The sequence below is a fragment of the Heptranchias perlo genome, unplaced genomic scaffold (genome assembly GCF_035084215.1).
Source record: "Heptranchias perlo isolate sHepPer1 unplaced genomic scaffold, sHepPer1.hap1 HAP1_SCAFFOLD_50, whole genome shotgun sequence".
In the NCBI taxonomy this organism is placed as follows: Eukaryota; Metazoa; Chordata; class Chondrichthyes; order Hexanchiformes; family Hexanchidae; genus Heptranchias; species Heptranchias perlo.
Window position 1 is genome coordinate 3,618,188 of NW_027139516.1, and position 21,368 is coordinate 3,639,555.

Below are 21,368 nucleotides of genomic sequence, written 5' to 3' on the forward strand. Positions count from 1 at the left end.
CATACGGCCCCTCGCTCCTGCTCCGCCGTTCTATCAGATCATGGCTGATCTTCGATCTCAACTCCACTTTCCTGCCCAATCCCCATATCCATTGATTCCCCTAGAGACAAAAATCTATCGATCTCAGCCTTGAATATATTCAATGAATCAGCATTCACAGCCCTCTGAGGTAGAGAATTCCAAAGATTCACAACCCTCTGTTGAAGAAATTCCTCCTCATCAAACTCCGAAATTGCCGACGTTTTATCCGGAGACGATGCCCCTAGATTCAGACTATCCACCCATGGGAAACATCTTCTCAGCATCTATTCTTTTAAGCCTTCTCAGAATCTTATATGTTTCAATGAGATCACCTATCATTTTCAAAAGTCCAGAGAGTATAGGCCCATTCTACTCAATCTCTCCTCATAAGACAACCCTCTCATCCCAGGAATCAATCTGGAGAACCTTTGTTGCACCGCCTCTAAGGCAAGTATAGCTTACCATACGTAAGGAGACCAATACTGCACACAGTACTCCAAATGTGGTCTCACAAGCCCTGTATAATTACAGCAAGAGTTTCTTACACTTGAACTCCTACAGCCTTGCAATAAAGGCAAACATACCATTTGCCTTCCTAATTGCTTGCTGTACCTGCATGTTAGCTTTCTGTATTTCATCCACAAGGACAACCCAAATGCTTTTGAGCACTAATATTTAATAGTTTCTCACCATTTAAAACATATTCCGTTTTTCTAATCTTTCTACCAAAGTGAATAATCTCACATTTCCCCACATTATACTCCATCTGCCACCTTCATGCCCACTCACTTAATCTGTCGATATCCCTTTGCAGACTCTTTGTGTTCTCCTCAAAGCTTACTTTCACACCTAGCTTTGTATCATCAGCAAACTTGGTACTTTGGTCAGTTCTGTGGCAGTGCAGTACTGTCGGAGGGTCAGTATTGAGGTAGCACAGTGGTGTAGGAGTGGCAATACTGAGGGAGTGCTGCTCTTTCGGAGCGGCAGTAATGAGGGAGCGCAACAATGTCGGATGTGCCAACTTTTGTAGAACACATTAAAGCGAGAGCTCATCGGCTCTCTCAGGTAGATGTGAAAGATTCCCCGACAATATTAAAAAAAGTGTAGGGGAGCTCTCCCCGGTGTCGTGGCCAATAATTATCCCTCAACCAACAATACTGAGACCGATTATCTGGTCACTTATCTCAATGAAATGTGTGGGATCTTGCTGTGTGCAAATTGGCTGACACGTTTCCTGCATTACTATAGTGACTGCACTAAACAATGTTCTTCATTGACTGTTTTGGGATGTCCTGAGGCCTTGAAAGGCGCCATAAAAAGGCAAGTTCTTTCCTTCTTTCAGACCTTCCATGAAACCCATCTCTTGCTTCAAGCTGTTGTCATCTTTCCTAATACCACCTTCTTTTGGGCCTTCTTTCGGGCACTATCGGGTCCTGCTCTCCTCTGCCAAAACTGGTCACTATTCCAGGACCATTCTGGAATGCAAAGATAACCCCCGGCTTCTCCTCCCCACTAAAACCATCTTCCTAAAGCCCTCTCCCCTGCCCCCTCCACCCCCACCTCTAACCGAAAGTGCAAGGAGCTCATGGAATACTTTGTCACTAAGATTGAGACCATCCGTTCAGCTGCCTCCCTTCCCCTAGCCCACCAAGCCAAACTTCCCCTCCGGCTCCCCCCTGCTCTAGCCCTGTACTCACATATTTCTCTTGTTTCTCTCCTGTCTCCCTTCAGGCCCTCTCCGAGTTCATCTTGACCATGAGACCCACCTCCTGTTCCCTCGACCCTAGTCCCGCTAAACTGCTGACCACCCAACTTCCCTTCCGGGCCCTATGTTTGATGATATTGTTAACGGTTCCCTCTCCTCAGGTACTGTCCCCCTCCCCATCAAATCTTCCATCATTGCACCCTTCTCACCCTTGACCCCTCTGTCCTTGCAAACTATCGCTTCCATCTCCAACCTCCCTTTCTTCTCCAAATTCCTTGAAAGTGTTGTGGCCTCCCAAATCCGTGCCCATCTTTCCCACAACTCCATTTTTGAATCCCTCCAATCAGGTTTCCGCTCCTGCCACAGTATTGAAATGGCCCTTATAAAAGTCACAAATGACATTCCATGTGACTGTGACCATGGAAAACTATCCCTCCTCATCCTTCTCGACCTATCTGCAGCCTTTGACACGGTTGACCACACCATCCTCCTCCAAGGCCTGACCTCCGTTGTCCAGCAGGGTGGGACTGCACTCGCCTGGGTCTATTCTGATCTATGCAATGGTAACCATTGAATAACCTGCAATGGCTTCTCTTCCTTCTACCGCATCGTTACATCTGGTGTCCCCCAAGGATCTATCTTTGGCTCCCTTTTATTCCTCATCTACATGTTGCCCCTCGGCGACATCATCCGAAAACTCAACGTCAAATTCCACAAGTACACTGACGACACTCAGCTCTACCTCACAACAAAACCGCTCGACCCCTCCACTGTCTCTCATTTGTCACATTGCTTGTCCGACAACCAGTAATGGATGAGCAAAAATTTTCTCTAACTAAATATTGGGAAGACCGAAGCCATTGTCTTTGGTCCCCGCTGCAAACTCCATTCCCTAGCCACCGAGTCCATTCCTCTCCCTGGCCACTGTCTGAGGATGAACCAGGCTGTTCACAAACTTGGCATCCTATTGTACCCTGAGATGAGTTAATGACCACATTTCTGCTCCATCAACAAGACCGCCTGTTTCCATCTCCGTAACATCACTCGTCTCTGCTCCTGCCTCAGCTCATCAGCTGCTTAAAGCCCCATCCATGCCCTCGTTACCTCTAGATTTGACTATTCCAATGCTCAACTGGCCGGTCTCCCATATTCCACCTCCCATATACTTGACCGCATCCAATACCCTGCTGCCCATATCCTAACTCACAACTAATCCCTTTTACCCAGCTGACCGACATTGGCTCCCGGTCGGAGAACGCCTTGATTTTAAAATTCTCATCTTTGTTTTCAAATCCCTCCATGGCCTCGCCCCTTCCTATCTCTGTAACCTCCTCCAGCCCGACAACCCCCCGAGATCTCTGTGCTCCTCCAATTCTGGCCTCTTTTGCATCCCCGATTTTAATCAATCCAGCATTGGCTGACGTGCATTTAGCTGCCTAGGCCCCAAGCTCTGGAATTCTCTCCCTAAACTTCTCCGCCTCTCTCCCTCTCTCTCCTCCTTTAAGACGCTCCATAGACTCTACCTCTTTGAACAAGCTTTTGCTCACCTGTGCTAATATCTCCTTATGTGGCTCGGTGTCAAATATTGTTTGATAATCGCTCCTATGAAGCACCTTGGGGCGTTTTAGTACGTTAAAGGCGCGATATAAATGCAAGTTGTTGTTGTTGTTGATCATGGTTGATCTGTATCTTAACTCTATCTACCTGCCTTGGTTCTAGAACCTTTAATACCCTTGCCTAACAAAAATCTATCTGTCTCAGTATCGAAATAGTCAATTGACCTCCAGCTTCAACAGCTTTTTAGAGGGGAGTGAGTTCCAGATTCCCACTACCCTTTCTGTGAAGAACTGTTTCTTGACATCACCCCTGACCGCATTTGCTCTAATTTTAAGGTCATGGCCCCTTGTTTTGGTCCCTCCATCTACCCCAATCAAATCCTTTAATCATCTTAAACACCTCAATTCGATCACCCCTTAATCTTCTATACTCATGGGAATACAAGACTAGTCTGTGCAACCTGTTCTTATAATTTAAACCTTTTAGTCCCGGTATCATTCTGGTGAATCTGTGCTGCACCCCCTCCAAGACCAATATATCCTTCCTGAGGTGCGGTGCCCAGAACTGAACACAATACTCCAGATGGTGTTTAACCAGAGCTCTGTACAGCTGTAACATAACTTCTATCCCTTTATATTCCAGCCCTCTCGAGATAAAGGCCAACATTCTTTCAGCCTTTTAAATTATTTTTGGACCTGTCCACTCGCTTTTAGTGATTTCTGTACTTGGACCCTAAATCTCCCTGCTCATCCACAGTTCCGAGCTTCTCAACATTTAGAACATATTCTGTTTTTCTATTTTTTTCAACCATAGTAAATAACCTCAAGTTTTCCCAAATTGAACTCTATCTGCCACAGTTTTGCCCACTCACTTAATCTACCTACGACCTTTGCAACTTTCTGCTCCCATCTATACTATTTACTGTACCACCAAACTTAGTTTCATCTGCAAACTTAGATATACAGCTATTCCTTCATCCAAGTCATTTAAAAATATCGTCAAAAGCCGTGGTCCCAGTAAAGATCACTGGGGGACACCACTAGTCACATCCTGTCAATTTGAGTATATATCCATTATTCCTATTCTCTGTCTCATACCTACTAATCAATTCCCCATTCAAGCCAATAGGTTGCCTCCCGTTCTATGTGCTCTCATTTAACAGTCCCTTATGTGAAACCTTGTCGAATGTTATCAGCTTGATCTGTAAAATCTCCCACCAAACTTCCGTCTGCTGGGGGAGTGAGGCCTCCACATTGAGCAGCCTCCCACCTCGCTTTGACTCTGAAAACACTCCAAGCCAGGCCAGCCCAGCAATTGTCATGTGGGCTCCTTGAAATATGTGGCCCCATGAACGGGCACTACAAGATCATGCGGGGAGCTGTAACCATTTGTCTGAGGCTGAATTTGATAAATCTACAGCATTGACTATTTTACATAATTTGAGCTGTGAGGTTGGTTTAGTGAGAGCGCATTCCGTTCAACGAGAACGGGTGAAAGTGACGTCATTGGAAACGGGTGCACTAACGTCGCCATAGGTTTTTAACATGAGATGAGAGTGATGTCATCGGGTGGCCCGGTACATTTGGGCATCACGCGTTCAACGAAAACCGGAACTACCCACTAATACTCCCATCAAACAAAAGAACAAAAGAACTTAAGAAATAGGAGCAGGAGTTGGCCTGCTCCGCCTTTCAATAAGATATGGTTGATCTTTGACCTCAACTCCACTTTCCTGCCCGATCCCCATAGCCCTTGATTCCCCTGGAGTTGAAAAAACAATCGATCTCAGTTTTGAATATATTCAATAACTCAGCATCCACAGCTTTCTGGGGTAGAGAATTCCAAAGATTCACAATCCTCTGCGTGAATAAATTCTTCCTCCTCTCAGTCTTAAATGGCCGACTCCTTATCCTGAGACTATGCCCCCTAATTATAGACTCTCCAGCCATGGGAACCATTTTCTCAGCATCTACTCTTTCAAGACTTCTGAGAACCTTATATTTTTCAATGTGATCACCTTTCATTTTCAAAACTCCAGAGAATATACGTCCATTTTACTCAATCTCTCCTCACAGGACAACTCTCTCATCCCAGGAATCAATCTAGAGAACCTATGTTGCACCACCTCTAAGGCAAGTATATCCGTCCTTGGGTAAGGAGACGAATACTGCACACAGCACTGCAAGTGTGGTCTCACCAAAGCCCAGGACAATTGTTGAAACAGTTCCTTACTCTTGTACTCCAACACCCTTGCAATAAAGGCCAACAGAGATTCATAGAATCATTGAAAATGTACGGCACAGAAGGAGGCCATTCGGCCCATCGTGTCCGCGCCGGCTGCGAAACGAGCCACCGAGCATAACCCATTTTCCTGCATTTGGTCCGTTGCCCTGCAGATCACAGCTCTTCAGGTGCATAACCAGGTGTTTTTTTTAAATGAGATGAGGGCATCTGCCTCCACCACCCTCTCAGGCAGTGAGTTTCAGACCCCCACCACCCTCTGGTAGAAAAAAAAATCCTAATTTCCGCTCTAATCCTTCTACCAATCACTTTAAATCTATGCTCCCTGGTTATTGACCCCTCCGTTAAGGGAAATAGGTCCTTCCTATTCACTCTATCTAGGCCCTCATAATTTTGTACACCTCAGTCAAATCGCTCTTCAGCCTCCTCTGTTCCAAGAAAAACAACGCCAGCCTATCCAATCTGTCATCATAGCTAAAATTCTCACGTTATGGCAACATCCTCGTAAATCTCATCTGCACCCTCTCAAGTGCAATTAAATCCTTCCTGTTATGTGATGACCAGAACTGTGCGCAGTACTCAAGCTGTGGCCTAAATAGTGTTTTATAGAGTTCCAGCATAACATCCCTGCTATTATATTCTATGCCTCGGCTAATAAAGGAAAGCATCCCACATGCCTTCTTAACCACCTTATCTACCTGTCCTGCTACCTTCAGAGATCTGTGGACATCCACTCCCAGGTCCCTAACTTCTTCTACTACTTTCTGTATCCTCCCATTTATTGTGTACACCCTTCCCTTGTTTGCTCTCCCCAAATACAGAACCTCACACTTCTCCAGATTGAACTCTATTTGCTACCTTTCTGCCCATCTGACCAGTCCATTGCAATCTACAGCTTCCCTCCTCACTATCAACCACACGGCCGATCTTTATGCTATCCGCAAATTTCATAATCATGCCCCCTACATCTAAGTCCAAATCTTTAATGCATACCACAAAAGGCAATGGACCTCATACCGAGCCCTGGGACAATGTGGGATCACTGGATGCACTGTGGGGTCACTGGATTACTGTGGGATCACTGGATACTGTGCTATCACTGGGACACTGTGCGCTCACTGTGGGATCACTCGGTCACTCTGCGATCAATGTGGGATCACTGGGTGCACTGTGGATCACTGGGACACTGTGGATAAATGGTGCACTTTCACTGGTTGCATTGTGGGATCACTTGGTCACGATCGGAACACTGTGGGATATTTATTTACCCAGTTGGGCCGAAAGGCCCCTGTATCTCTGTTGTACATTCGATGTAATTCTACGCAGTATGAAAATAGGTATAATGCTGTTCTTTAAAACAGGGATTCCCGGAGAGACTTCTTTACCAAGATGGGCCGAATGGCCTCTTTCTGAGCAATGCTGTATTCCATGCAATATATATTGCATGGAATACATATATATATATATACATATATATATATATGTATATATACATATACATATATATATATATATATATATATATATATATGTATATGTATATATATATAGATAACTATATTATATACATATACATATATATATATATACATATATATATATATGTATATATACATATACATATATATATATATATATATATATATGTATATGTATATATATAGATAACTATATTATATACACAAGAAGAATTTGTTGTAAAATAGTAATAGCAGTTGGGCCGAATGGCCTCTGTACTATACTGAGCTGTACTGTACATTCAATGTAAAATATACATAACTATATAATTCTATTATATATTATATTATACTACATATTCAAGAATGTATTATTGTTGTCAAATAAGGAATTCAGCGGAAAATCTTTACCCGGATGGGCCGAATGGCCTGCTTCTGTAACGGGTTGCATTCTATGTAATATTTATGTGAAGATATATTATGTTGCATTATACTTACAAGAAGTAGTTGTTGTAAAATAGTAATAGCAGTCGGGCCGAATGGCCTCTCTACTGTGCTGTACTGTACATTCGATGTTACAAATATATAAATATATAAATGTATTATTTAAATGTATATTGTATCATATTTTCTACTCCAGAAGTTGTTGTCAAATAAGAAATTCAGGGGAACTTCTTTACCCAGATGGGCTGAATGGCCTGTTTCTGTGCCGTGCTGTATTCTATGTAAAACATATATAAAGATATGTACGGGGTTAAATTCGATAACCCCCGAATCCGGGCGCGGGGGTCGATTAACCCCCACGTGATTAACCTGCACCCGGTCATTGAGATTCAGAAAGCCCGTGAGATTGGTGCTGCCTGGTGATTTACCTGATTCCTGGGAACAGTCTCACCAGCAGGGGGGCCCCGATATTGTGTGAGTGGTTAACACCTCTTAAAGGCAGGCTGCAACTCTTAAAGGCGGGCTTCACCTCACAAAGTCAAACATTTGATTCAGATACAAACCTCCGGGGTCAATCCTTCTCGTATAGTTTTGATTGACAGCTTCTTTTGAATTCAACAGAGGACTGCTTAAAATGACTGGCTCCCAGTTACTGTTTTGAAGGCATTCATCAGCCTGTCTTTTTCAGACTGGTGAGTCTGTTTGGAATCTCTGAGAATGTTAATCAAGTCGACAGTTTCCATAGTTTGTGGGAAAAAGACAACAAAGAACCAGGATGTTCGAAAGTTCGGTCATAGTTTCGTATAGTATTTGTGAATTATTTATTATTTTCTTTTCCAATAAGGATCTGGTTGAGCTTTATTGTAAAACTGTGTCTTACTGCTACTATTCTATTCATTCTCTTACTGTTTCATCAATTTGTTTGGCAGTTAAAGTCTAAAACAAGGTCGAGTGTAGTGTGAATCTGTCACCCTCTGAAGAGCAGGCACTATTAGGCACTGGATAGAACGAGTGGGCTGAGATAATCTGAAGGGGTTTCACTGTTCATTACCTGAAGCCCTTCAAATGTTACATTGATAACAGGACAAGTGGAAACAATGAGACATTGGGAGTGAAGCCTCACCTAACAGAGGAGCTGCTTTTTCAAGCTTAGAAACACAACTGATTATAAATCAGCAAAATGTAATTTCATTAACGGAGGCAAAAAGGCAACGATCTCTGAACTGTCGCCACTATCTGAAAAACACAGACATTTTACTGATTGGGGAATAATGATCTTGTTCAAAACATACAAATTACAATTCAATACTATTTTTTAAAAAAAAATAACGATCTGATATAAAGCATTCTCCAACCAAACAAAACCACCAACAATCCCCAGGATATTCAGAGATTATGTGATTGGGCAAAATTGTGGCAAATGGAGTTCAATGTGGGGAAATGTGAGGTCATCCACTTCGGATCTAAGATAGATCAGAGAGTTTTCTAAATGGTGAGGAGCTCGGAACTGTGGAGGAGCAGAGAGTTTTACTGGTCCAAGTGCAGAAATCATTAAAAGCTAGTGGACAGTTACAAAAATAATTAAAAAGACTAATAGAATGTCGGCCTTTATTTCTCGAGGGCTGGAATATATCGGTGTGGAAGTTATGTTCCAGCTGTACAGAGCTCTGGTTAGAGCCCATCTGGAGGACTGCATTCAGTTCTGGGCACTGCACCTCAGGAAGGATATATTGGCCTTGGAGGGCGTGCAGCGCATATTCACCAGAATGATATCGGGGCTAAATGGGTTAAATTATGAGGACAGGTTGAATAGACAAGGCTTGTATTCCCCTGAATATAGAAGATTAAGGGGTGATCTAATTGAGAATCCAGAACAAGGGAGCAGAACATTAAAATCAGAGCGGGGCCGTTCAGGGTGATGTCAGGAAACACTTCTTCATACAAAGGGTGGTGGAAATCTGGAACTCTCTCCTCCAAAAGTCTGTTGAGGCGGGGGGTCAATACGAAATTTCAAAACAGAGATTGATAGATTTTTGTTGGGCAAGGGTATTAAGGATTAAGGAACCAAGGCGGGTAAATGGAGTTAAGATACAGATAAGCCATGATCTAATTGAATGGCGGAACAGGCTCAAGGAGCTGAATTGTCTACTCCTGTTCCAATATAACAGGATCGTGGGGCTGAATTGTCTACTCCTGTCCCTATGTGACAGGCTCGTGGGGCTGAATTGCCTCCTCTTGTTCCTATGTAACATGCTCGAGGGGCTGAATGGACTCCTCCTTTTCCAGTCAAACAGGCTGGAAGGGCTTAATGGCCTAGTCCTATTCCAGTTAATAGGCTCGAGGTGCTGAATTGCCTTCAGTTCCCGTATAACATGCTCGAAGGGCTGAATGGCCTCCTCCTGTTCCTATACAACAGGCTTAAGGGGCTGATTGGCCTCCAGTTCCGGTGCAAAGGGCTCCAGGGGCTGCATAGCATCCTCCTGTTCCTACTTAACATGCTCGAGCGGATGAATGGTGTCCCGTTCCTGTATAACAGGCTCGAAGGGCTGAATAGCCTCCTCCTCTGCCAGTGCAACAGGCTCGAGGGGTTTAATGGCCTTGTCCTTTTCCAGGGTAATACGCTCGAGGTACTGAATGGCCTTCAGTTCCCATATAACATGCTCAAGGGCATGAATTGCCTCCTCCTGTTGCTATCTGACAAGTTTGAGGAGTTGATTGGCCTTCAGTTCCTGCAGAACAGTCTTGAACGGCTGAATAGCCTCCTCCTTTTCCAATGTAACAGGTTTGAGGGACTGATCGGCCTCTAGTAACAGTGGAACGGGCTTGAGGGGCTGAATGGCCTCCTCCTCTTCCTGTGTAACAGCCTTCAGGGGATGAATGACCTCCTCCTGTAACTGTGCAACAAGCTCGAGGGGCTGAATGGACTTCTCCTGTTCCTATCCAACAGCCTTGAGGTGCTTGCCGATATTTCGTCCAAGATGGCTGCGGTAATCGCCGCCATTTTATCCAAGATTGCCGCCGTGCTTGAATACAAATTGTTGTTGTTGTATTAGTTGTTGTGATGGTGGTCTAAATACAAAGACTGCCACCCTGGGAGCACTCTGGGGATCTGGGTGCACTCTGCGATCCCTGGGTGCACTCTGGGATGACTGGGTGCACTCTGGGTTCAGTCAAGAGTCACTGGGACATTCTGGAGTCAAAGTGGGATCACCGCGGACAATCTGCAGCAATTTTCTTCAAGATGGCCGCCATACTTGCCGCCATTTTGTCCAAGGGTGTCCACCGAACCTGCCGCCATTTCATCCAAAATGGGATCACTCTGGGGTGACTTGGTTTAATTCGAGATCCCTGGGTGCACTTTCGAATGACTCTGGGGTTACTGGGTTCATTCTGGGATCACTCTGGGGTGACTGGGAGGAGTCTGAGTTGACTGGGTGTAAGCTGGGAGCCCTGGGAGCATTCTCGGATTACTTTGCGGTGACTGGGTGCATTATGGGATCGCTCTGGGTTGACTGGATGCACTCTGGAACCCCTGGGCGAACTTTGGGATGAATCCATGGTGATAGGGTGCATTCTGGGATCACTGGGTCCACTCTGGAATAAATCTGGGGTGACTGGGTGCACTCTTAAATGCCTGGGAGAACTCTGGGATCACTCTGGGATCAATCTGGGGTGACTGGGTGCACGTTGGGCTGCCTGCGTGCGTTCTGGGATCACTCAGGAGTGACTGGTTGCACTCTGGGCTCCCTGCGTGCAATCTGGGATCACTATGGGGTGATTGGGTGCACCCTGGTATCCCTGTGTGAAAATAGCGATGACTCTGAGGTGACTGGGTGCATTCTGGTGTACTGAGGGTGTCACTGGGACATTCTGGTGTCACTGTGGGATCACTTGGGACACTCTGCTGCTTACTTGCCCACATTTTGTTCAAGAATGCCGTCGTACGTGCGGCCATTTTGTCCAAGTTAGTCACCATGCTTGCCGCCATTTTTCCAAGATGGCCACCAGACATGCCGCCGTTTTGTCCAAGATGGTCGCCACACTTGTGGCCAATTTGTCCACGGTGGCGACCGTACTTGCCGCCATGCTGACCATGTGTAAATACACATACATATATAATATATACAGATATATGATATATATATATATATATCAAAAATACAAGTTTTTGTTGTAGTAGTAATTATTGTCGTGGTTGTCTAAATATAAAGACTGCCACTCTGGGATCACTCTGGTGCGACTGGGCGCATTCTGGGATCACTGGGTGTAATCGGGGGTCCCTGGGTGCACTCAGGAATCCCTGGCAGCACTCTGGGATCACTCTGGGTTGACTGGGTGCATTCTGGAATCCCTGGGTGCACCCTAGGTTCACTGTGGGGTGACTGGGTGCACTCTGGGATCACTGGGTGCACTCTGGGTTCACTGTGGGATCACTGGGACATTGTGGGGTCACTGTGATATCACTGGGGACACTCTGCGCGGTACTTGCCGCTATTTTGCCCAAGATAGCTGCCATTTTGTCCAAGATGGCCAACGTACTTCTCGCCATTTTGTCCAAGATGGCTATCGGACGAATGCAAGTTGTTGTTGTTGAAGTAGTGTTAGTTGTTGTGATGGTGGTCTAAATATAAAGACTGCCAGTTTGGGATCCCTCTAGGGAGACCTGTGCCTCCCCCAGAGGAGACCGACCGAGACCTTCTTCCCTGAAGGGGACTTATGGAGGCCTCCCCCAGAGGAGACCGACCGTGGCCTCCTCAACAGGCTGCACCCAAACAGGGCCCACATGAGTTCGGTCTGTTTATTGCCCTGTGGTTTAATTTCCTCTCTGGGCCCTGGTTTTTGGGGCCTCGGTTTAACATGTTCCTGTTCGATTGTGACCGTTGTGATTTAATCAGGTTAAAGCCTGGGGTTAAAGTAGCCCGGCCTGCAATGTAATACAAACACGTTAACCCAGTGTGAGACAAACAGGGGCCGAGAGGAGATTAACGTCGGAAACGTGAACAACTGGACAGGCTGATAGGGTTTGTTATAATTTCAAAATGATGCTTGTGTTTCGGGGAGATGGGACAACTCTGAGGGGACAAAGCGGCCATTTGAGGGGTTTTGATGGAGTAAATAAGGAGAAACTGTTTCCAGTGGCAGGGGGTCGGTAACCAGAGGACACAGATTCAAAATAATTGTCAAAAGATACAGAGGTGACATGAGGAAGGATTATATTTTATGCAGCGAGATGTAATGATCTGTAATTCACTGCCTGAACGGGAGGTGGAAGCAGATTCAATAGTAACTTTCAAAAGGGAATTAGAGAATTACTAGAAAAGGAAAAATGTGTTGGCCATGGGGAAAGATCAGGGTAATGGGACCATCTGGTTAGCTTTTTAAAAGAGCCGACACCGGCACGATGGGCTGAATGGCTTCCCTTTGTGATGTATCATTCTGTGATTTTGCAGCGGGTTCACGGCGGCCATTTTGCATTGCATGTCGGGAGGCCAGATTGTGGGGTCCCAGCTGAGCTCTTTTGCTCACAGTCCCTCTCACCATTTTGTGTAAACTGCATATCCAGCCTCCCGAGTAAGAGCCCTCCCCCCGACACACACACACACACACACTGTTCACTGGACCAAACAGTCAGGTCTGCGATGCCGCTTGGAGGAAGAGGGATGGAATTTCCAGGATCCTTTATTCAATATTTTAGAACACGAACACCATCAAAAAAAGAGACCAGGCCTGAGGTGAAGTAAACGGTGGAGTTTTATTAACACAGCACACAGACAACAACTTACATTTATATTGCACCTTTATAGTAATAAAACGACACAGGGCGCTTCACAGGAGATATTCATGTGACACCGAGCCACACAATGAGGTATTAGGACAAGTGATCAAAAACTTGGGCAAAAAGGTAGGTTTTCAGAAGAGTTTTAAAAGGAGGAGAGAGAGGCGGAGAGGTATAGGGAGGGAATTCCAGAGCTTAGGGCCCAGACAGCTGAAGGCACGGCCGCCAATGGTGGAGCAATGACAGTGGGGGATGTGCAAGCGACCGGAATTGGAGGAGGGCAGAGATTTTGCAGGGTTGAAGGGACACTTGTTACAGAGTCTGACTCCTCACTGGGAGGGACACATACTGCACATAAGGACACATCTTACCCTGCACACTTCCTGTCTGTACATTGACCCAGTGTCCCACTGCAGCCCAGACTGAGTCCCAATCTGGGCCCTTCCTGTCTGTACATTGACCCAGTGCCCCACTGCAGCCCAGACTGAGCCCCACCCTGGGCCCTTCCTGTCTGTACATTGACCCAGTGTCCCACTGCAGCCCAGACTGAGTCCCACTCTGGGCCCTTCCTGTCTGTACATTGACCCAGTGTCCCACTGCAGCCCAGACTGAGCCCCACCCTGGGCCCTTCCTGTCTGTACATTGACCCAGTGCCCCATTGGGGACCATCCAGCCCCGGATATCCGGCAGAATCAGCGCTGTGGGACCGGGTGACTGAGTCTCGTGACCCTGTCGCTGGGCCTCTGACGTCACAATGGGAGACGACGCTCGCTCAGCTCGAGCTGGAAACCGTTAAAGGGCCGTTCGGATTTTAACCTGGAGCGCGGCCGGTTAAAGGGGAGGGACAGAGAATCGGCCAAAAATGTTCATATAATGAGACCAGGAATGGTTATAAATTGAAATGTTCATATAATGAGACCAGGAATGGTTTCAATTGAAATGTTCATATAATGAGACCAGGAATGGTTTCAATTGAAATGTTCACATTTCCACTCTCATTCCGGGTCTGGATTCCCGCAGTGACTCCAGGTGTCTCTTTCCGTTTGGACTGAACTGATTCTCCCTCAGACTGAAACAGATTAAAGATTAAACAGGAAATAAACAGATTGAACAACAGTGTAAATAACAGGGAGACTGGGGTTAATATTTCAATAATAATTACAGAGAAATATTACCCATAAAAGGGACTGAATCCCACTGATATTTTATTTATTACATTAAACATTAACACAAACACTCAGCAGATCCGCTCCAGACTCCTGCGGGTCAGTATGAGGGAGCGGAGAGCGGGGACAGATCGGTCTGTGAAGGAGTTTGATCCCAGGTTCAGATCCGTCAGTGATCGGTTTGTACTGAGAGCGGAGACGAGATCCTCGGTACAAGAATCTGTGAGACCGACATCATCCAGACTGGGGATGAGAGAGAGAGAATTAACAGCAATCAGGGTAATTCCCCAGTGTTTATTAATAACACTATTACTGATAATAATAATAATGTACATTATTAGTAACACTATTAATTTTACTAATAATAATGTTTAATGTTAGACAGCCAGTTATTATAAACACAATCTCACACAATCTGATACTTACCGCAGTTCCTGTATTTTACAGTCCGGGTTCCTCAGAGCCGTAAACAGTAGTTTCATTCCTGAATCTCCCAGTTTATTATTACCCAGGTTCAGAACCGTCAGTGACCGGTTTGTACTGAGAGCGGAGGAGAGATCATTGGCACAAGAAGCTGTGAGACCGTTGTACCATAACCTAGAGATCAGAGTGAGGAGAGAGACGAGCAGAGATAACAGGAATCAGAGTAAATTCCCAGTATTTATTTGTATTACTGTTCCTTATACTGACATTAATGTACAGTGTTAGACATCCAGTTATTACAAACACAATCTCACACAGTCTGATACTTACTCCAGTGTCTGTATTTTACAGTCCGGGTTCCTCAGAGCCGCAGACAATAGTTTCACTCCTGAATCTTCCAGTTGATTTCCTGCCAGTCTAAACACAAACATACAGAGAGTGAGAAACAAACTGAATCCAATCCCCGATCTGACACAATTTCTCTCTGATTTTTCAGTGTTTCCTGTAGTATCTTCAGGAAATTAATAACTAGATTTCCCTGTCGCTGACAATGAATCTTACTCTGTCCAACGCCCCATATATTCAGGGACTGTCAGTAAATATATGTATTAAATAAAGTGCTGTCTGTGTGAAGCCTTCAAATGTCCCTCAGTCCGGTCTCATTCCCTGATGATCAGAATCACCCTCCTGGAGGTCCCGTCATGTTTGGGGAAATTGTCTCATTTCTGCTGATTCTTAAATCCCAGATTTTATGGGAATGGGGCAATTTTCCTGAATTAAATAATAAAGTGGTGATTACCTGTACTTTATGCAGTATTATATTAATCTGTTTCATACCTCGGGGTGAGTTATATTGTGAAACGGCACTAAAGGCTGCTGTAAAATCCATCCCCCAGGATTTTATGTAACAAGGAGAGTTTATTCTGTCCTGTTACTAGTTTTAAATGTCCCTGTACTTCTAGTTTATCGGGGAGGGGAGTCTCTCACTTTATTCCCATTAAATTCTCTCCACATTTATTTCAGGCGCAACGTTCCCGACAGTTTATGGGGATTTTTCTGAAGTTCCCTCCCCGAGCGGGGCCTCACACACAGGGGGCAGATTATGGGAAATTCCCGGGTTCACTGCCCCCTGGTTAACCCAGGAGCCTCCCGCTGTGTGTGAGGCCCCACCGCTGGCCGGTGTGTGTCTGTACTCCTGGGCTAATACCCCACAACCTGTTAGATTGGAACCTTTTCAAAGGCAGATTTTAGTTCCCAAATCTCACTGAAGTGTCGGCCTGGATTAATGAGTGAGGGGCCTGAATCCACGACCTGCTGACTCAGAGGCACGAGTGCTGCCAGCTGGGTGAAGAGATGGTGGATGTATTGGAGAGTGTGAAGGGCTGTGTCATTGATGAGTTAAGATAACGGATCACTGTCCTGCGGGGAAAGCTCAGCTCGCCCACTGGCGGTTGACTGCCCGAAAGCTGTGTTTTGCTGTTTGTTACTGAATGTTTGGTGTTTCTGCTTCCCTCTCCAACACACGTTGACAGTCCGGTGACTGTCACTTGCCCCCACACCTCGGTAAGAGGGTGGGATGCTCCGACACACAGACTGCTGCAATTAGTGTCGGTCTACGTGTAAGTAACAGTGAGATGGAGTCTCTTCAATGGACGTATCTCAGACAGTGAGAAAAACAACAATAAATATAATTTATTACAATTAAATTATCAGACTCTTTCAGTGACCTGTATTTACTGATCGGATAAAAATTGTGAAATCCCGAATTGTTCACAAGGATCCATTTTAGATTCTCCAGTCCTGAGGGAATTACTAACCGATCCTCTTATCATTTGTCATATTTGTGTTGAATCTGTTTCTCTCTGGTTTAACTGAACTGTTTGTTTCCCTTCATTTCCGATCAGCAATACAATCCGTGACTGTTCTACAATTGGCCTAACAGTTGGAGACAAATAATCATTCACCTCAACACCTGGCATTTGTGCACTACGGTTCCCAGCCGCTGGAGTCCTTCACACCGAATGGAGCAGCCCCCCAGATTGAGGTGTTTTATTGTATCACAGAGTCCAATGACATGAGACAGCACCGCACAGTCAATCGGGGTCAGTCTCAATTCACTAAATGTAAGTGTTTCCACAGATCGCACTGTGACCCGAGCCAGTGTTTTATTCTGAGACTCAAACAGGTAGTGGAATGTGTTCAGGAGGTTCCTTTTCCCAGTTTCACGCTCTGTCTTTCCAATCTGTCCTTCAACCTTCTCCTTCACCCAGTCAATCACTCCGCAGATCGTTTGATGAAGAAGTGGACCCAGAAACTCCTCCAGGGGCCGAGCTGACTGTGAGGAGGAGAGACCAACAACAAAACGGAGAAATATCTCAAATCTCCCATCTTCCTTGTTGTGGGCTTCACTGAGGAGTTTCCGGATGTTCCCTGGATATGGAGACAGGAATTGTGCGAGTGCGGCTACAAACTCTTGGATGGTGAGGTGGGGGAATGTGTAAACCACACTCTGGGCAGAATCATCTCTCTCCAAAAGTTCCATCATGAACCCAGACAGGAACTGGGAAGGTTGCAGATTGTACTTGATCAAATCTCCATTTCTGAACACAATCTTCTTCTTGGAGACCCCAGTGAAAGCCATCTCACCGATCTTCAGTAACACATCACGGGGGGATTCAATCTCTCGGCCATGGTTTTTCAGAATGTTGTAAATATAGTAGGAATATAGTTGGGTGATGGTCTTGGGAACACGCTGCTGTTTCCTTTCCCTTTGTGTGAAGAAGGGACCCAGTGACAGACAGAGGATCCAGTAGTAGGAAGGGTTGTAACACATGGTGTACAGGATCTCGTTCTCCTCCACATGATTGAAAACAGCTGCTGCCACCGACTGATCTTCAAAAAACTTGTTGAAATATTCCTTCCGTTCCTCACCAACAAATCCAAGGATTTCAGCCCAGACACTGATCTCAGCCTTTTCCAATAAATGTAATGCAGTGGGGCGGCTGGTCACTAGCACTGAACATCCTGGGAGCAGCTTGTGCTGTAATAAACTGTACACAATGTCAGACACTTCACACCAGTCTTCAGGATCTGTGCACATGTACTGAGGTTCTGTATTTCTCCGATTGTCAGCAAAATTGATACTGTCCTTGAATTCATCTAAACCATCGAATGTAAACAGTAATCCCTCTGGGTTCTTCCAGAGTTCTCCCAGAATATTTCCAAAGTAAGGATACAGATCCAGTATCAGATTCCTCAGGTTTATTCTACAGTTAATAGCATTCAAATCCCGGAACCTAAAGCTGAAAACAAATTGAAAGTGTGGGTATACTTTCCCAGTGGCCCAGTCATGAACAATCTTTTGTACCATTGTTGTTTTTCCAATCCCCGCGACTCCGCTCACTGCTGCTGAACTCCCAGATTTGGATTTTCTCCGGGAAAAACTGCTCTGGAACAGTTGATCAGTTCGGATTTTTTCCAGTTCTCTCCGGAGATGTTTCTTTCTCCACTCTTCATGGTCTCGGCCTCTTGCCAGCAGTTCATGTTCTACAAGTGTCCGATCACGAACAGTGGAAATGACCGTTAGTTCAGTGTATAGATTGACCAGCTGGAAAATCTTAACCTTCTCCTTTGTTAGGATCGTGTTCACTCTCAGTGTTTCAGTTTGGACCCGGAGTGTTTCCTTGTGTTTCTGTTGAACATCTTCAATGAGAACAGACAGAAAGTGGTTCTCAATGTTAGTTGTATTGATATAAAAACAAATTCTCAATATCACTTTACTGTTCAGTGAAATGTTCCGAGATTGAATTCATAGCTTCAATTGAGGTGCGAGCAGGAAATTAAACTCAGTTGCTGAAAACCTCGCTTGAAAGTGAACAAGGGCTGTGAAAAGTTTCAAATCCTCACTTGATTCTAATATTTACTGAACATGGAGATTTCGATGAAGGTGATATTTTCGCTCTGATAATTAATCCTATCAGCCCTGAACTGCACTGGAGACATCTGATAGAAACCTTAACATGATCCTGGTTATACGACAGTGGAGGTTCCATTTGATCAATCTATGAAACTGTCAGTGGTGCTGTCCTTCTGCGGAAATGGTAAATAGGGTTTTGCGTATCAGTGGGACAGAGACAGACGATGAATGGACAGAAGTTCCACTGTTATTGTATCAGACCTCAGGCAGGTTATCTGGGATATTGTGGGCACTGGGAGAGGGACAGACTGTGAATGGACAGAAGTTCCACTGTTTAACCTCGATGGAGGGGAAGCTTTCAGAAACGGGACTCGGATAGGTTATCTGGGGTATTACCTGTTGTTCTATATCACGTGATAGCAAGTAAATCTTAATGCCATTCTTAATGTACAGTGGGGAATCAGAAAGATGATTTAAGATATCGGAGTTTGCGTTGAGGGAAGGGTGGCGCATTAATGTATTTTGTTTGGCTGAGAAACTTCGGTTCTGAAATGTTTTAATGGAATTCAGAACATGAGTGCAGGAAACAGGCTCACAATCAACAAAATAATTAATAACAGAGAAAATTGAAAGTCAGAAATACGAAGGGAAATCACCCAAAGCTTTGGAAAGCAGGGACCAGATACCGGGGAAGGACACTAAAGGGACAGTGTAAGTGGGGTGAAGTGATAATTGAACGTGTTTCTGTGGATTCACTGAGAGGAAGCAAAAGTGGGGTCATCTCTCTAACAGGGACAGGCTTATTTGGGCCAAATGGTCTTTTCCTGTCTCTAATCATTCTCCTGTTGTATTGTGTTTCAGAAATAGTGAACACTTTTTCAGCAATTATTATGTATATTAATTGAATGTGTTTTTATAACAGTCCTGTCATATCACCGATTATTATTAATAATACAACTGTTGCTCATTTCACTCAGTGTAATGTTAGAGCAGAAAACATTCACAGTTCATTTCAACTGTTCCCCAGTAATTATACTCCGTTGTTTCATTTTGGTCTGATATTCCTCCAATGAAGGTTTGGGAAATTAAATCTGTTTCCATTAGTCATTACATTAGGTCTTAAAAGACCCTGAGTTAAAGGGCTATTCTTTGAGTAAAATAAGGTTCTCTGTTTCACTGCCATTAGGGAGCCAGCCCATAACTTCCTTGTGTGAACATCTCGGAAGTGTGAACTTCTCAGATCAGATCGAACATTTTGGCGTCTCGCTCTGTGCTGTGAAATGATAACATTTTAAAGTTTCGCTTTTCTCCACCTCTTTCCTTCCAGTTGGTGGTGGGGAGATTCCAAGGGGGGGGGGGGGGCAGTAACATCTGGCTCAAGGCACTGCTCTTCAATTATGAAAACCAGAATGTCTGGGCAGCACGAAGGAGGTGCGTATTGGGATTCACAGTGTATCAGGATCCTGACAGGTGTGCATTGGGATTCACAGTGTATCAGGATCCTGACAGGTGTGCATTGGGATTCACAGTGTATCAGGATCCTGACAGGTGTGTATTGGGATTCACATTGTATCAGGATCCTGACAGGTGTGTATGGGGATCCACGGTGTATCAAGATCCTGCCAGGTGTGTATTGGGTTTCACAGTGTTGGGATCCTTACAGGTGTGTATGGGGTTTGACAGGGTATCAGGATTCTGCCAGATGTGTATGGGGATTCACAGTGTATCAGGATCCTGCCAGATGTATATGTAGTTTCAGAGTGTATCAGGATCCTGCCAGGTGTGTTTGGGGTTTTGCAGTGTATCAGGATCCGGTCAGGTGTGTTTGGGGTTTCACAGTGTATCGGGTCGCTACCAGGTGTGTATGGGGAGTCACAGTGTATCGGGATCCTGCCAGGTGTGTATGGGGATTCACAGTGTACCGGGTCGCTGCCAGGTGTGTATGGGGATTCACAGTGTATCGGGATCCTGCCAGGTGTGTATGGGGATTCACAGTGTATCAGGATCCTGACAGTTGTGTATGGGGATTCACAGTGTATCAGGATCCTGCCAGTTTTGTATGGGGATTCACAGTGCATCAGGATCCTGCCAGGTGTCCATGGGATTTCACAGTGTATCAGGACAATGTCAGTTGAGTATAAGAATTAAGAAGTGATAGTGATCAGCATCTGGATTAAGTGCAACAGTGGAACTTCTGTATATTTAGAAAATATGTCAGAAACCGCATGAATTAGAACTTGAAAAGTTGGGTGTTGATGACAAGTTCAAACGAGGTTCATTTCTATTCCCTCCAGCCTTTCAATTTCGGATTCCCAGATTCCGACAATCTCTAAACAAAAGTCTACAGTCAAACATTCTGATTCTCAGAAGTGAAATAAACGGTTTAAAATTTCCATTTCATCACTTACCTTTCAGGTGACTGGGTATTTCAGATAAACCTCGTCCGATGTTCATATAATCAAATGGATCAGGACCTGTTTAAATCATTGAGCTTTCATGAAATCAGATCTGTGTAATGTTATCGTAAATTCTGCAGTGTTTCAATCTGAAATTGAATTCAGTTTGAGATTTTACCGTACCAAGTTCCTGCATCTCTTTCAGTATTTTGTCCAACTTTGGTACCACATGGTGCATTTTCACAAAGGATTCCCACATCACCCTT

At 44.9% G+C, this 21,368-nt stretch overlaps 1 protein-coding gene across 4 annotated transcripts; it reads right to left on the reverse strand.

The window, feature by feature from the left end:
• Positions 1-14,341: 14,341 nt before the first annotated feature.
• LOC137314030 (NACHT, LRR and PYD domains-containing protein 3-like) lies at positions 14,342-21,207 on the reverse strand. 4 transcript variants are annotated; one of them, XM_067979734.1, is made up of 5 exons: positions 21,115-21,207; positions 16,755-18,492; positions 15,121-15,207; positions 14,794-14,964; positions 14,342-14,610 (listed from the first exon to the last, which is right to left on the reverse strand). In XM_067979734.1, the coding sequence occupies exons 1-5, from the start codon at positions 21,158-21,160 to the stop codon at positions 14,439-14,441; spliced, it is 2,214 nt and encodes a 737-aa protein (XP_067835835.1). In that variant the 5' UTR covers positions 21,161-21,207; the 3' UTR covers positions 14,342-14,438. The 4 variants fall into 4 exon arrangements, with proteins under 4 accessions (XP_067835835.1, XP_067835836.1, XP_067835838.1 ...); XM_067979735.1 differs by lacking the exon at positions 14,342-14,610 and having other exon boundaries at positions 14,826-14,941; XM_067979737.1 differs by lacking the exon at positions 14,342-14,610 and having other exon boundaries at positions 14,859-14,941; positions 15,121-15,199.
• Between the last annotated feature and the right edge of the window lie 161 nt (positions 21,208-21,368).

Bases quoted from the DNA above. Each gene is read 5' to 3' on its own strand.
- LOC137314030 (XM_067979734.1), bottom strand. From the start codon at position 21,160: ATGAACATCGGACGAGGTTTATCTGAAATACCCAGTCACCTGAAAG. The intron at 18,493-21,114 runs GTAAGTGATGAA...TTCTCATTGAAG, and splicing joins AATACCCAGTCACCTGAAAG to ATGTTCAACAGAAACACAAG. The intron at 14,965-15,120 runs GTAAGTATCAGA...TCTGATCTCTAG, and splicing joins TGTAAAATACAGACACTGGA to GTTATGGTACAACGGTCTCA.